Source organism: Onychostoma macrolepis, chromosome 09 (assembly GCF_012432095.1).
Source record: "Onychostoma macrolepis isolate SWU-2019 chromosome 09, ASM1243209v1, whole genome shotgun sequence".
Classification (NCBI taxonomy): Eukaryota; Metazoa; Chordata; class Actinopteri; order Cypriniformes; family Cyprinidae; genus Onychostoma; species Onychostoma macrolepis.
This window is the reverse complement of record NC_081163.1, coordinates 1,040,199-1,055,975: the sequence shown is the minus strand read 5'-3', so window position 1 is coordinate 1,055,975 and position 15,777 is coordinate 1,040,199. Positions and strand designations below refer to the sequence as shown.

The 15,777-nt window shown below is 33.8% G+C and overlaps 1 protein-coding gene across 4 annotated transcripts in view; it reads right to left on the bottom strand.

Moving 5' to 3' along the window:
• Window positions 1-1,203: 1,203 nt before the first annotated feature.
• LOC131547457 (E3 ubiquitin-protein ligase SH3RF3-like) overlaps window positions 1,204-15,777 on the bottom strand; it is a 99,857-nt gene continuing 85,283 nt past the window's right edge. The window contains exons 7-11 of one of the 4 annotated variants that reach the window (XM_058788032.1): window positions 10,899-11,134; window positions 9,091-9,305; window positions 5,627-5,913; window positions 5,374-5,413; window positions 1,204-2,030 (exon numbers count right to left, since the gene is read on the bottom strand). In XM_058788032.1, coding sequence (XP_058644015.1) covers window positions 1,833-2,030; window positions 5,374-5,413; window positions 5,627-5,913; window positions 9,091-9,305; window positions 10,899-11,134 — 976 coding nt within the window. In that variant the 3' untranslated portion in view covers window positions 1,204-1,832. Of the gene's footprint in view, window positions 2,054-2,835; window positions 4,432-5,373; window positions 5,414-5,557; window positions 5,914-9,090; window positions 9,306-10,898; window positions 11,135-15,777 lie in introns of those variants that run through there. The other 3 variants (XM_058788033.1, XM_058788035.1, XR_009272938.1) reach the window with 3 other exon arrangements.

Genomic DNA, 15,777 nt, shown 5'->3' with positions numbered 1-15,777 from the left:
AACGATCCAATCAATTCCTAATATACCAAATTAAACCCTGCCCTACATTTTTTTTCTTGTTTGAGAAGCCATTTCACTCATGCCCAAATTAACAAAAATGTTTTTAATATTTTAGATATAGTTCAAGTTAGTAACCCTGGTGTGAAATGTCTTCTTCTACGCTCAGTTTTCTCTTTCAGATCATAAAAGAGCAGCAGTTCTGAGTGAGTTATCGTTAAACTGTTTAATGTTTATAGCTATCTGAATAATAACACGTCTGCTTTAATGGCTCAGACATCTGAAGGAAAGCGTCCTCACATTAGATCTGTTCGACAGAGTCCGAGCGTGTTTGTGTACTCGTGTAAAGACGGTTTCTGGCCCACGGCACACTGAGCACATGGAAGATTCATGAATCAAAGTGAAAATAGTTCATAAAACTGGAGAGTCTGTGGAGCTCAACACCAGCAGATACAAAGATCAAACCTCCACAGCGACACTCGGTAAACAAGAGACAAACAGAGTCAGTAAACCAGCATGCACATCCCATGATTCTCTAGGAAAGACAGAACCGGCATAGACAACCAATAAAATAAAGAGAGTTTGTGCTTTCACAAAGAGTTTCACCGTACCATCACTGTAAACGAACTGTCGTTATAAACCACAGGCAGTGTGAGTGAATCTCATCAAAACACATCCGGGGCATATTTCAGTCCAAAATTAAAAGAAAGAAAAATTAAATATACTACTGGTCAAACGTTTGGAATAGTTAATATCTTTAATAGTGTCTTCTGCTCTCGAAGGCTGCATTTCTTTGATCAAGTATACTGTAAAAATGGTAATATTGTGAATTATTACAATTTAAAAATGTAGCTATACAATACTTTTCTTACCGGTATTTTAAAATGTAATTCATTGATCAAAGCTGAATTTTCAGCATCATTACTCCAGTGTCACATGGTCCTTCAGAAATCAGATTTCACAAATATTACTGTTTTTACTTTAAATGAAGCCTTGGTGAGCATTATATATATATATATATATATATATATATATATATATATATATATATATATATATATATATATATATATATATATATACACACACACACGCAATTTTTGAAAAAAAAAATATATATATATATATATATATATATATATATATATATATATATATATATATATATATATATATATATATATATATAAAATTCTCACCATAATGACATTATTTTCACAAATACACACATTTAACCCTAAACTCTCATTAGTGTATTTCCTGTAATGCATAATTTTTTATTTGAATGAGCATAAAGGCACTACTATAATAATACTAACATGCTGTATTAATATTTTACCATTTAAATAATATACCATGTTTTTTTTTTTTTTGCACTATAGTAATGAGAATCTAGTGGGAAAATAATAAAAAAAAAAAAGATGCAAAAATGGTCCTAAAAATAGGCTTTAATTGCTTTATGCAAAATAGAATTAAGTATGTTATTTTTTTATTTTAATAATTTTTCTTCTCTTGATTTTGGTGTGAAATACGCCACTCGTGGTTTCCAGGTTCTGTGAGATTCATCACTCCCTACATTCACATCTTATCATAAGCTATAAATAACATCCTCGTTGTGTCGTCATCATTCAGATCTGCCGATTAAAGTAGCGAAGGAAATAAAACGCGAGATCTCGCACGGGAACGTGAGGATGAAGCGGTTTGAAGGAGCAGCTGCAGGAATCATTTCCCAGCGTCTCTGAGCTTCTGTCAGGATCTGATGGAGATGAAGACTGATCTGTCTCGTGATCTGTGAGGACGATGGCAGTAGAGATGCTCGTTTGTGCTCGTCTTCATCAGGAGCTTGTTGGCTGGTTCTGATCTTCTAGAAGCTCTCCACGAAGCTGCTGGGGAACAGGCCTGTCCGGCCGGTGCGCTGAAGAGTGCCTTTGTACCAGCCGTCTTCTCGTTTCTTGTGCACGAACACGATGTCTCCCTGCTTCAGCTCGATCTCTGCTTCGCTCTGCGGCGGGTACGGCACGACCACACGGTACCTGATGGAAAAGAAGACAGAAAACTGCGCTCAACACGGTTAATAACAGGAGAAACATTCACACAGGACTGAACGAGGTGCATTAATCTAGCTTTCAAACCAAAAAACTGAAAGAAGTCTCTTCTGCTCTCCGAGGTTGCATTAATTTGATTAAAAATACTGCAAAAATTGTGAAATATTATTATGATTTAAAACAACTATTTTCTATCTGTTAAAACGTAATTTATTTCTGTGATGCAGCTGTATTTTCAGCATCATTACTGCAGTCTTCAGTGTCACATGATCTTCAGAAATCATTCTGATATGCTGATTTACTGCTTTTTTGTAGAAATAGTAACACACTAATTTGGGGTAAGAACAATTAAAAAAAAAAAGAAGACTTTTATTCATCAAGGATGCATTAAATTGATGAAAAGTGACAGTAAAGGCATTTCTAGTGTGATAAAATAATTATATTTCAAATAAATGCTGTTCTTTTGAACTTTCTATTCATCTGTGAATCCTGAAAAATAAAATGTATCACAGTTTTCACAAAAATATTGAGCAGCACAACTGTTTTCAACATTGATAATAATCAGAAATGTTTGTTGAGCAGCAAATCAGCATATTAGAATGATTTCTGAAGATCATGTGACACTGAAGACTGCAGTAATGATGCTGAAAATACAGCTGCATCACAGAAATAAATTACAGTTTAACACATATTCACATAGAAAACAGCTGTTTAATCATAATAATATTTCACATTTTGAAAGTATTTTTGATTAAATAAATGCAGCCTTGGCGAGCAGAAGAAATATCTTTCATTAAAAGAAAATCCAAATTATACCAAACTTTTGACTGGTAGTGTATAAATATGAAATATTTTCAAAAATTGAATGATGAAATATGAGTTATGAGTTAAATGATATATTTCAATACTAGTAAACACATCAAACAGTCCACAAGAGGGCGCAACGGATACATGCAAATCAAACAGCATCATGTTGTAATGTATTGTTCAAAGGCAAACCTGGTGCTTAAAGTGCATTTACTGTATGTTTTAACTAAAATGCATAAAATTGCAAAAATGAAAAGATTTAACTTAGGCATTTTTTTCAAATGTGCATTTAGATTTGAATTCTCCACTGTAATACAACCTCATGCATAATACAGTAAAGTGATCGGATCATAAGAGTTCATTCTCATGAATAATACTGAAAAAAGCTGGCAGCCAATCACCACTGCAAATTAATGCATATGAACCGGAAGAACAAAATTGCTCCAAAACATGAAAAAATAACCACTTTCCCCTTAATAACAGACATTATGAGTGCTTTTAGTGTTTTCACTGATGTGCATATCTTTAAAAAATGTGTTTTAGGGTTTCATTACCCTTTAAATTCATGCATTCAAATGTGCATTTAGATCTTGAATTGGATGAATATTGTAAGTTGTGATTTTATTTAGACAGCCCAGATCAGGAGATACTGACTCAGCAATCAATTACAGTTTAATAGATATTCACATCACATCAAATAAATGCAGCCTTGGGGAGCAGAAGAAACTTCTTTTATTTAGAAAATTTAAATAAATAAATTTATTTATTTGGAAAAATATTCCAAATTATTCAAAACTTTTGACTAGTAAAGTATGAATATTAAATATTTGAATGATTATATTTGAATTCTAATTTACATATTTCAATACTAGTAAAGGCATCAAATGTTACAGCATCAGTCCACAAGAGGGTGCAGCGATGAATAGATACAAACCAAACCGCATCATGCTGTAAAGCACTGTTCAAAAACAAACCTGGTGCTTAAACTGCATTTCTTTTTCTTTTATTTATTTAACTAAAATGCATAAAATTGCATTTAAAAAAAAAAAGCTTGCTACATGTCTTAAATTCATGCATTCAAATGTGTATTATAAGAATAGACATAATGAGTGCTGTTGTGCAATCTGTACATATATGTTAAAGTGCCCCTATTATGTATTTTTGAAGATGATCTTTCATGCAGTGTGTAACACAGCTCTAAATGAATGAAAACATCCTGCAAACTTTTAAATCTGAAAGTGCACCGTGTATAAAGTTATTGTCTCTCACAAGAAAGAGTCGACTCTGAATCATTCAAACGAGTCGTTTTTAAAACGAATCCCAAGCCGTTTCACATTGATGTCAAAATGAAACATTAGCATATTGCCGTTGGCTTGCTGGTCTGAATGAAAATGCAAATTCATTCTTTGCCACTAGGTGCTGCTTTTGGAGCTGTTTCCCCGGTAACACTGTACACAAAGCAGCACTGGCTCACAAACACTGTGACCAATCGACCAATCACAGCAGATTAGCGTCACGCAGAGGCGGGGTTTGGAAAAATGAATCATTGAGCGAATCGTTTGGGAGTCGTTGAGCAAGTAAGATAAAAATAAATGCATATTATAAGACAATGAAAGTGTTTTTTGACCTTGCATGCATGTCAACCTGTTGTAGGGGACTCCAAAACCAAAATATGAACCTTTCATAACCCATAATAGGGGCACTTTAACATCTCAAAAAATATGTTTTAGGGTTTCATGAGCCTTTAAATTTGTGCATTTAGATCAGTTTTGGGTGTAATTAGTTACGTAAGGAATAATTGACTTCGGTCCGTTGGATTATTAGAAAAATAATGCACACCGAGGTGGTGACGCGGTCATGACGCGAAGCGGAGTTACACAGTTACACCTCGGGTGTGCATTACTTCCCTTGAAAGAGTAAAGCAAGGGATTGCTCTTAATTTAATTAGAGTTACTTCTTATGTAATTGAACTCAATACTGTGTATAGACTCTAGAACCTTTATATACAATGCAATACTGGATTTAACATCAAAATTTAAAGTCTAACCTTAAAATGCATGCTTTTTATGCACCCTTCTCACTTTAAATACTTTGGTGAGTAAATAAAAATATTGGTAACACTTTAGGGTCCAATTCGCACTATTAACTAGTTGGTTATTAGCATAAATATTATATTGGCTGTTTATTATTATTAAAAAAGCACATATTAATGTCTTATTCTGCAAGACCTTATTCTAAATCCTTAACCCTAACCAACCCTAACAACTACTTTACTAAGTATTAATAAGCAGTAATTAGGCGTATACTGAGGCAAAAGTCATAGTTAATAGTTAGTTAACAGTGAGAATTGGACCCTAATCTAAAGTGTGACCAGAATAATTTATACTAGTTATGTATTATTTATTTGAAAGAATTAAAGAAGCGTTTCATGTCTATCCTCGAGGTTGATATAAGATTTAGAAAGTAATTACACTCTTCAAAATAAAGGTGCAGCGATGCCATAGAAGAACCATCTCTTTCTTACCTTTTTATAATCTGAAGAACCTTCTTTCGCCACAAAGAACCTTTTGTGAAACAAAAAGACAAAAGGTTCCTCTATGGCATCGTGAAGCACCTTTATTTCTAAGAGTGTATTTTTGGAGAGAGTAATTTGTACAGTAATGTAATTACACTGTTGAAGATGTAACTGGTAACTTGTAATTGATGAGGTTTTTAGAGTAACTTTCCCAGCCCTGACTGAGATGTTGAAGCGGGTGGATGTGGTCAGCGGGACTCACCTCTCTCGGGACAGGGGCTTGGGCTCGGGCCGGACGGCGAGCGGCGAGGAGGAGCAGGGCTGTCGCACCGGCGGAGACACCGAGAAGTTAAGGTCCAGCGAGCCGGACTTTCTGTGCAGCGGCTCCATCCCCATCGCCCCCTGCATCTCGCTCTCGATGGGGCAGGATCCGGCGCGGCTGTGACCGGACGACTCGTGTGTCGGAGACACGGACGGCGGAGAGCGAGACTTCTTCTTGGCTGCGGCTCCGGAGAGAAGCTTGAGGAGACCGCTGCTCTTCTTCTCTTTCTGAGAGAAAACACACGAACAGAGCCCTATCCAGTCAAACAATACATCAAACCCGCCAAAATAAAAGTGCAGTTTAACTGGAACAAATTATGACAGAAATATATTCCTACTGTAGAATGTACTTCTCTTCTCTTAGTCATAATAAGAATAATAACTAAAATGTCATTTTTGTAAGGAATATCATACAGTTGTTTTTCCATGAGATCACCTCTGTTGTGCACCAGTTTGTTTGCATTAAAATACATTTTCTTTGTATTAAATAAACAGTCCAGAAAAGCTGATTTTTTAGGGGTTTTTTTAGGCCGTTATTGTATTTGTTCATTGTTAAAAAAATAAATAAATAATTAACATTTTATAAATAATGAAAACACAATTTAATAAGTAAATAATAATTGACTTCGGTCTGTTGGAGTTACACAGTTACACCTCGGGTGTGCATTACTTTTCTAATAATTCAACGAACCAAAGTCAATTATTCTGCTTACGGCTGCCGCACCTCGACACATCCATCAGATGATGTATTTCAATCCATTCGTCTGGTTTTTCTACTTACATCGCTATTGTGAGTAGCATTATTTCTTCCACATCTCATCCAACGTCTCCGTTGCTAATTCCAAAGCGCCATTTTAGACCTAGTAACGGAGGCTTGAGCCGTTAATAACAGACTAATGCAGTTAATAACTCAGTTATGAGAGAGAGAGAGTTAACTCTGAGTCTGTGCGTCTCTCAGAAGTGTTCGGTGGAACTACATTCACCGTGCGTTTCCCTGAAAATAATTGCACACCTTAGAATCAGATTCAAGCATTCAACGGCCCCATAGTATAATTAATAATAATTACTTATAAATAATTAACACACAATTTAACATTTTATGAATTCAGTTAATTAGATGTGTGATATATATATATATTATATTATTGTAAAAGTTTTAACAATTAAAATGGCCCTATTATTGTAAAAGATTTAATAAAGCATTTTTAAAAGATTAAAAAAAAAAAAATGTTAAAGATTTATGAATGCTTTTCAATTGATACAATTTAATCAAACCAATAAAATGGAATCCGGAAAAAATTAAACAGAATCCAGAACTAAAAACACACAAGAAAAGTAATTTCACAGTGCTGTATTATTGTAAAAACTGTAATAAATTATTAGTGTTTTATGAATTCAATTGATTAGACATTCTTTTTATTTTATGAAAATTTAAGTAAATTATTAAAACATAATCCAGAAAAATAATAATAATACATTTTGGGGAAATTCAATAGATTTCATATGGTCCTTTTTAAAAAATAAAATAAAATGATAATAATAAATAAATTAATTAATTAAAAAATGTTTAAAGTTTTATGAATTCAATTAATTCTTATGATTTTTAAAATTTAATGAAATTATTAAAATGATAGAAAAATTTGAACGGAAAAACTGAATTTAGGAAAAAATATACTTTTATAGGGCTCTATTACTGTAACAATATTAAAGAATTATTAAATTCTTAAAGTTTTATGGATTCAATTAATTAGACTTGTTCTTTTGATCATTAAAATGTAATGAAATTCAGAATCCAGAACAATTTAAATGGAAAAATGGAATTTGTAAAAAATAAAATGGATTTCATAGGGCCCTATTATTGTAAACATTTTAGTAATTTGTTAATGTTTTATGAATTCAATTGATTGAATGCTTTTTGATTGATTATTAAAATTAAATGATTTAATTGGAATCCAGAAGAAAAAGGGTTTAATAGAGGTCTATAGAAACAGCAGTATAGTACAGAAGTGTCTCAGAATCAGCTGGAATAAGGTTTTTGGTGAATATGAGCTCAAGATATGTTCACATTTCATTCTCAGCACATCAAACAGATCAGTAATACATCACATGATGTGTCTCTTATTTGACTGGGAGTTCATTAACAGCCCATAATTAACGCTCGCAGCCCATACACATCTCTGAGACTATAGAGCTGATAGAAATATATTCATTGATTTTTAGCTGATTTGCTCAACTCATCTACATCAGCTGCAGCAAATTTCACATTTGTTGGGTCTGTTATTCACATTATTAATAATAAATTAAATATGATGAATTAATAAACATTTTTGTTACTTTTGTACAATACAAATTCTTTATTTGTGCAAAAATGTGTACAGTGTTTGGTCACCACTTGACGTCCAATGTGTGTTAAATCTGTTTTAATATCTTTATAACCCATCTTTCCTGGGTTTATTATTTATTTATTTCTATTTCATTATAGAAATAAATAATCAAAAAGCATGCCAACTTATTAAAATCAAGAAATGTATGCAATTTTACAATTTATTGAAAGTTTAACAAGAATTGCATTTTTGGGGTCTCATGAAATCTGTTTATTTTTTTATTTGTTTTTCTGAACTATGTTTTAAATGCAAAATGCATTTAATTAATTGAAATCAATTTAATAACAATATATTAGGTTTAAGAAAAATTACAATTTTAGGGTCCCATGAAATTTGTTTTATTTTTCCCCCAATTATTATTATTATTATTTTTTTCCATTTGATTTTTCTGGGTTTATTTTATTATATTTATTAATTCACCCCCCCTAATTTATTCAAATAAAAAAATGCATATAATTTAATAACAATTTATTGAAAGTGTAACAAGATTTGCATTTTTAGGGCTTTATGAAATACTTTTTTCCCCAAATTTTACTTTACCATTATTGGTAAAATAAATGTAGATTTCACCATTATTTCCATGGACAGTTATGTTTGTACCACATTACTTAGTATTGTTGTCTTGTTTTCTAGTATAAATATCTAAACATTCTTGAATCAAGATGCATTTACTTGACAAGTAATATGACTAAAGATATTATGTCTTGTTTTCTGAAAAAAATATACATTTTGTTTGTTTTTGCTTAAAACAAGCAAAAATATCTGCCAATGATGTAAGAAAAATAATCTTAATTCAAATGCTAAACAAGATTATTTTTCTTGCCCGTTGGCAGAAAAACTAACAAAAAGTTTTTTTTATTTATTTCAGAAAACAAGACATTATATCTTAAATCATTTTACTTGTAAAATAAATGCATTTTGATTCAAGAATTTTTAGATATTTATACTAGAAAACAACACAACAATACTTGGTAAGAAGATTGTTTTTCCGGTCTCTGTTGGATCGGTGAGCAGCGCTGACCTTCTCCAGCTTCTTGTCGTCTAGTTTGTGCAGCCCTGCGTCTGCGTCTGCGTCTGCGTGTGCGGGCGAGGACGGCTGCGGCTCCGCTCCGTTCAGATGTGCCACGCTGACGTTGGGAGGCGTGATGGAGCTCAGGGGCCTCAGGGGCCGAGCGTGAGACAGGGGCCGCGCCGGGGATCGAGACGGACTGCTGCTGCTCGCCGGAGGACTGTGCACTGACCACAACAACACAGCATTCACACACAAACATAAACTGATGAAAACATTCCAAACGAGGGCTGCATGATCAATCAGAATAACACCAACGGCTTATTGCAATTATCAAATTTAACGAATTAATACATGCACTTGTGTTTCAGAGTGAAGCGTGTCACTGTGTTCATTTACACGCAAGCAGCTCATGAGATCATGTGTATATATATATATATATATATATATATTTTTTTTTTTTACAATTTTTACAATGAAATATATTAATAGTTATATTTCTTATTTTGAATAATAACATTTATAAACAGAATATTGTTAATATTATGATTGTTTTATATATTAATGCTGTTGTTATATTATTAATTATTAAATCTTTTTATTTGATTAATAATAATAATAATGACAAAATAAATGATAAAAATAATAATATATTCATTAAAATTATCATTATTAAATATTTTACTTTAATAGTATTATAATGATTATTTATTTACTTTATCTTTGTTTATTTATTTTTAGAATTTGATAAAATAATAATTATATAAATAAGTAATACTACTACTACTACTATTCCTTTATAGTAATAATCTAATATCATAATAACAACATTTATAACTATTATTATCGCCACTGTCGTCATTGTATTATAATATTATTTGTAGTAGTAGTATTACTAAATAAAATAAATATTGCTATATCCTAAATAAAAATAGTATTTAAAAACAACAACAAAATAATAATTATAATAATTTTAATTGTATTGATTTCAGTTATATTGATACAATCACAACATTTTTGCCAAATTGTGTAGCCCTATAAACAAGCACAGCAAACATGGTTCTTATATAAATATTAAATACTGTACTTTAAAATTATTATTAAATATGTTACAGTTTAATAGTATATATAAACAAATAAATAATCACATTAATTGCATTAATCCCTATTGTGAACATATAGACTTATGCATTCAGCAGATGCTTTAATTCAAAGTATTGCACTGCACACACACACACACACACACGATCAGTTCTGCGTTCATCAGACTCATCACGAGAGAGGAAATGATGTCACGGATCTCGTTCTGCGCCGCTGCACCAGCTTCACGTCGCTCTTCAGAGTTCAAGAACTGTGAGAATGCAACCCAGCAATTACTGCCAGCCTTCATTCAGCAGACGTCTGAGCTGGAAAACGCTTTAACAACTCCTTCAGTGCTAATGCAGCGCCATCTGACCCCACAGATTACAGAGCGTCACGCTAAACACGCTTCACTGACGCGTGTGTGTGTGTGTGTGTGTGTGTGCAGACATATAACTGCAGAAACCTTCAGTATGCAGAAACTAATTCATGCAACTTGTCAATCAGGGCCTAAAATCAACACAAACGTGAGTAAAATTAGCCACGGTGAGTTTATGAAACAGTGACTGGAAACTTTATTTATCAATTCTAACAGTGGTTTGTGTGATTATCAAATCACGAAGACTGTGTTGCAGTTATATAAATGTGTAATCTGATGCACTGAGTGTTTCAGAACAAAGATATATGATTTAACGTTTCGTTTGAAAGCAAAGGGAAAAAAACAAATGTGTGTTCCTCACCCAGCTGCATGGCGGAGCGCGCCTGATTGACCGTCTGCTGGCTGCACATGCGCAGGCAGTTCTTCAGATGCAGCTGCGGAGACGACGGGCTGCTGAGAGGCGTGCTGGAGCGGGACGCAGACGCAGACGCCATCAGGACCGGACTGGAGGGACCGGCGGAGCCCGGAGATCCAGGAGCCTGAGCCTGAGCCGCTCCAGAGAGACACGAGCGCGTCTGACCGACGGCGAACGGAGCCCTGGGAAACACACACACACACGTTTCCATGTTTTATGGGTTCATCCCATAGGCGTAATGGTTTTTATACTGTACTTACTGTATGTGTTATTGTCCTACACCAACCCTACACCTAAACCTACCCCTTACAGGAGACACACACACACTCTTGCACTCGCACACACACACACACACACTCGCGCGCACACACACACACACACTCTTGCACTCGCACACACACACACAAACACAAACACACTCTCTCACACACACACACACACACTCTCACACACACACACTCGCGCGCACACACACACTCTCTCTCACACACACTCACACACACACACACACACACACATATATATATATATCAAACTGTGGATCTGCTGTAGTTTGAGGTTCAGATGATGAAGCTCATGTCATGCAGAATAAAACACTGCTGAAAGTCTTTGGGATTTATTCATAAACTACAATATCCTTTCCTTATTTACATCATTTTACTACCACGAGTAGCTTGACTTTAGGTGAATGTCAAAGATGTGATTGATTTGGCATTTGAATCTGAATCTCTTTCCACGGTGTTGTTTTGTGAAGCTGTGTTTTCATTATTTCAGTCTGGTTTTGTGTCAAATCGACATTACTGGATCTGTGTGAGTCTGTTCTTTATCACCTTCATCAGATGTTTGCGGTTAACCACGAGCCTTTGCATCTGCCGTCTCAAAAACACCTGAAGTAAGGTGTAAATTCAGCGATCCAGTTTTAGACGTGTGAATCTGAGCCACTGCTCTGGAGGATCGAATCAAGCTGCGTCTGCAGGAACTTCATGTGCAACACGCAAACAAACACCTTCATATCATGCGATGCGATGAAAGCAGAGAGATAATGAGTTTGAGATGAGGTGAATCCTCCCGAGTGTGTGTGTGTGTGTGTGTGTGTGTGCGTGCGTTATACATGTGTCCCTGCAGCACAGAAGCAGTCATAAGCAGCACAGCTATATTTGTAGCAATAGCCAACAATACATTGTATGGGTCAAAATTATACATTTTTCTTTTATGCCAAAAATCATCAGGATATTAAGTAAAGATCATGTTCCATGAAGATATTTTATAAATGTCCTACCGTAAATATATCAAAACTTCATTTTTGATTAGTAATATGCATTGCTAAGAACTTCATTTGAACAACTTTAAAGGAGATTTTCTCAATATTTTGATTTTTTTTGCACCCTCAGATTCCAGATTTTCAAATAGTTGCATCTCAGCCGAATATTGTTTCTCTTGCAGCGGCTTGTGTTTGTGTGTGAACAGCGGTCTCAATTATGTAGCTTCACTGCAGTCTGATTATAATGAATGCAACACAAAGCATCTGATCAAATGACGTCATGAAGCTTTAAACGTCAGCAGACAGAAGATTTGAGTCGCTCATTCCTGCATCCCAAACCATATAGGATAATGAAGAGTTTAACGATTCAGAACCCTCAGCTGAGTTTATTTTGTGGTTTTGTGAATGTTTATGAACATGTGGAGACTCAAATATGCTTGATGAACATTTAATTAAAAAAACTACAGCAATTAACAGGCAGTGGATTCTCCCTGAAAGCTTCAGTCTTCTGGAAGGACAGAACATTTATTTAAAAATTATTTAAAATTAGACAAAATGAATTAAAAATACAGTAAAAAGAAGAAAATTGTGAAATATTTTTACTATTTAAAATAACTGTTTTCTATGTGAATATATAGTAAACTGTAATTTATTTCTGTGATGCAGCTGTATTTTCAGCATCATTACTGCAGTCTTCAGAGTCACATGATCTTCAGAAATCATTCTAATATGCTGATTTGCTGCCAAACATGTGCATGTATGTGTGTATGTATAGATACAGTATACACACATACATATATACATACTGTATATACACATGATGAAAACTGTAGTTAGTAATGTAATCTAAGTTAGGTATTTAGGTAATGTATTCTGATTAATTTTAGATTACTTTTTATCTAATTTGTTTTAAACGCACCATTAAATGTACCATATTGATATAAAAAAAGCTAAGCGAAATAAAATATATTCCATTATTTGATATCAACACCATGAAGTGCATTAAACATTACATTAAACCAGGTTTTCCCAAACTGGGCCTAATGTAAGAACTGCAGCAGGTTTGTGAGTTGATAAAATAATAATAATTAATTCAGTCATAAAAATCTAAAATGAAAATAAATTATTTAAAAACAAAATCATTTGCATATGTACATGAATATGGTCAAAGCTTAATGATATGACATACAGAAAGATTTTTTGGAATGGAAATTTTAAAAAAGAAAAAAGAAGAATGAGTTATGAATAATTTACTGCCATTTTATAAATAATATGGAATCATGGAATCTATAAGAAGTAACTGTAATTTGGTTATGAGCATTTTAACATGTAATATAATCCAATTTGGAATATGACTACCTTACTAGTAGCATATTTATATATAATACAGTATATAATAAAAATTAATAAAATTATTATTCATATAGTGTTACTACCTCAGCACTATCAAATTAATAATAATTATTATTATTATATAAGTAATTAATTAGTAAATTAATAAAAGTTTTTTATCATACATCCCTATTAGAAACAGTCGTGAGTGACCATCATGAGTAAATGATGCTGGATCTCACGAGTTTGATCATTCACTGTTTTGCAAAACTCTTATCAAAACCCGATGAAGCTCATAAACTGCAGCAGATCCAGTGTTTAATCTGAGACTTCTTTAACAGCCTGTAAATCACCTGCTGAGTCAATGACTAAACCGTCAGGCATATCAGATGTGTGTGAGATACTGCAGAAACACCTTCCTTCGGTCTTCTTAATGGGATCTTTTTGTAGTTTAATACTGAATGATTCCAAAATCACTCTGTGTCTGCTGACTAAACATTTAAAACCGATCATTCAGACTAAACTCTGATTGAATGAGGTGCGTTTGAAGTCGTCACACGTTCTACATTAATGCACCTCAAACACTGCATAATATTGCAGTATTTCATGAATGAACGATCCCTCAGTGACCCCAGACAGAGCATCGCATCGCTCCAGACTCTTTCCTGAGGTTATGCGCATAGACGCAGCATGCTAATCACACGCCTGCGGCCGTAACGCATCAGCTATACATCCTAATCAATGCGGCGGCAGAACGATTTCACCTTCTCAACTCTCCACATTAAAGCAGCGCATTTAAAACGCACCTGACTTGAGCTAGAGATAGGGATCTGGAACTCGCAGGAAATGCATTCTTTCTGTCGCGCTTTCATTTAGGGTCGTTTTATTTGCTTCTGCTTTTACTGTGAGTCAAAATAAACCCAAAGATCAGATGAAAGAAACATCATTTACAGCCTCTGCTCAATAAAAGATTATTTAATATTATAAGGCCTGGTTTCACAGACAGGGCTTACGTTAATTTTATGCCAGGATTAGGCAATAGTTCAATTAGGACATTTAAGGCAAGGCAAGGCAGTTGAAACAGCTCAGAATTACATTTTAGTCTGGGACTAGGCTTAAGCCTTGTCTGTGAAACCAGGGGTATCATGAAAGTCTTATAAACTGACATTTCTGATAAAAAAAAAAAATGATGTCTGATATCTACCATTAATTCTATTTTTGGTAAAAAATTAAATTATATTATTAGAGTTACTGCTTGAACTCAGTGTCTTCTTGATTGGATACTTGTTTCACATCCTAACAGATTTTTAAGGGCAAGTGTTATGTCTGGCTGCTTTAGTGATCACTCTATTATATTTTGTGTATGGAAAATTTAATTACCCAAATCCCCTCCTAGATTAATTAAAATCAGATGATATAAAAAACTGAATCTAAATTCATTTATTAATGATTTGATTTCTATTAATTGGGATAGATTTCATTTAATTCCTAATGTACAATATGCTTGGGATTCTCTTTATACAGAGTTCGTTGATGTTGTGGACAAGCACGCTCCCTGAAACCATTAGGGTTAGGGGCAGTGGCGCCTGCAGGTGTACGGCTGGACGCACTGTGCGTACCATGAGCGCTCAGACTGACCTGAGATTTGCCCCGCAAATATTTCAGCAGTAAATTAGGCCGTGTGTCCCGTATTTCTGTTGACTGAACCAGCCATGCCATTAATAATGAATGTGTCAGTCTTTTGCATGCCAAAGTCAATTTCTGCTTATAAACATTGCATCAAATAGAAAGAGAAAATCATGCTACATGCACTTTCATGAGATCGGGTTAGACTACAACAATTAATTTGTAGCCTATTTTACAAATGGGAAAACAACGAATTCATGACAATGTTTTACATTCAAGCTACCCGTAAAATTTATAGTGAAAAGTTCTTTAAAATCATCTGGAATGCAATAAAGTAATTTTTAAAGCTGTTTTTAAAGCATTTGCTGCATGGATTAAAAATAAGCTAATAAATAATTCACATATCAGACAAAATTGCGTTGCAGAAAATCCTTTAAATTTTAAGGAATTCAGAACAGAGCAACATAAAAATCTGAAAAAATATAATGGGGCCTGTTTTAGGTTTTTCCTTATTTTTATATTTTAGACTGTGATGAAAAATGACTCGCCATCTCCTCATTGGACGAGCCTTTAGAGAGAAATGCATCTTTACGGATTATATAATGA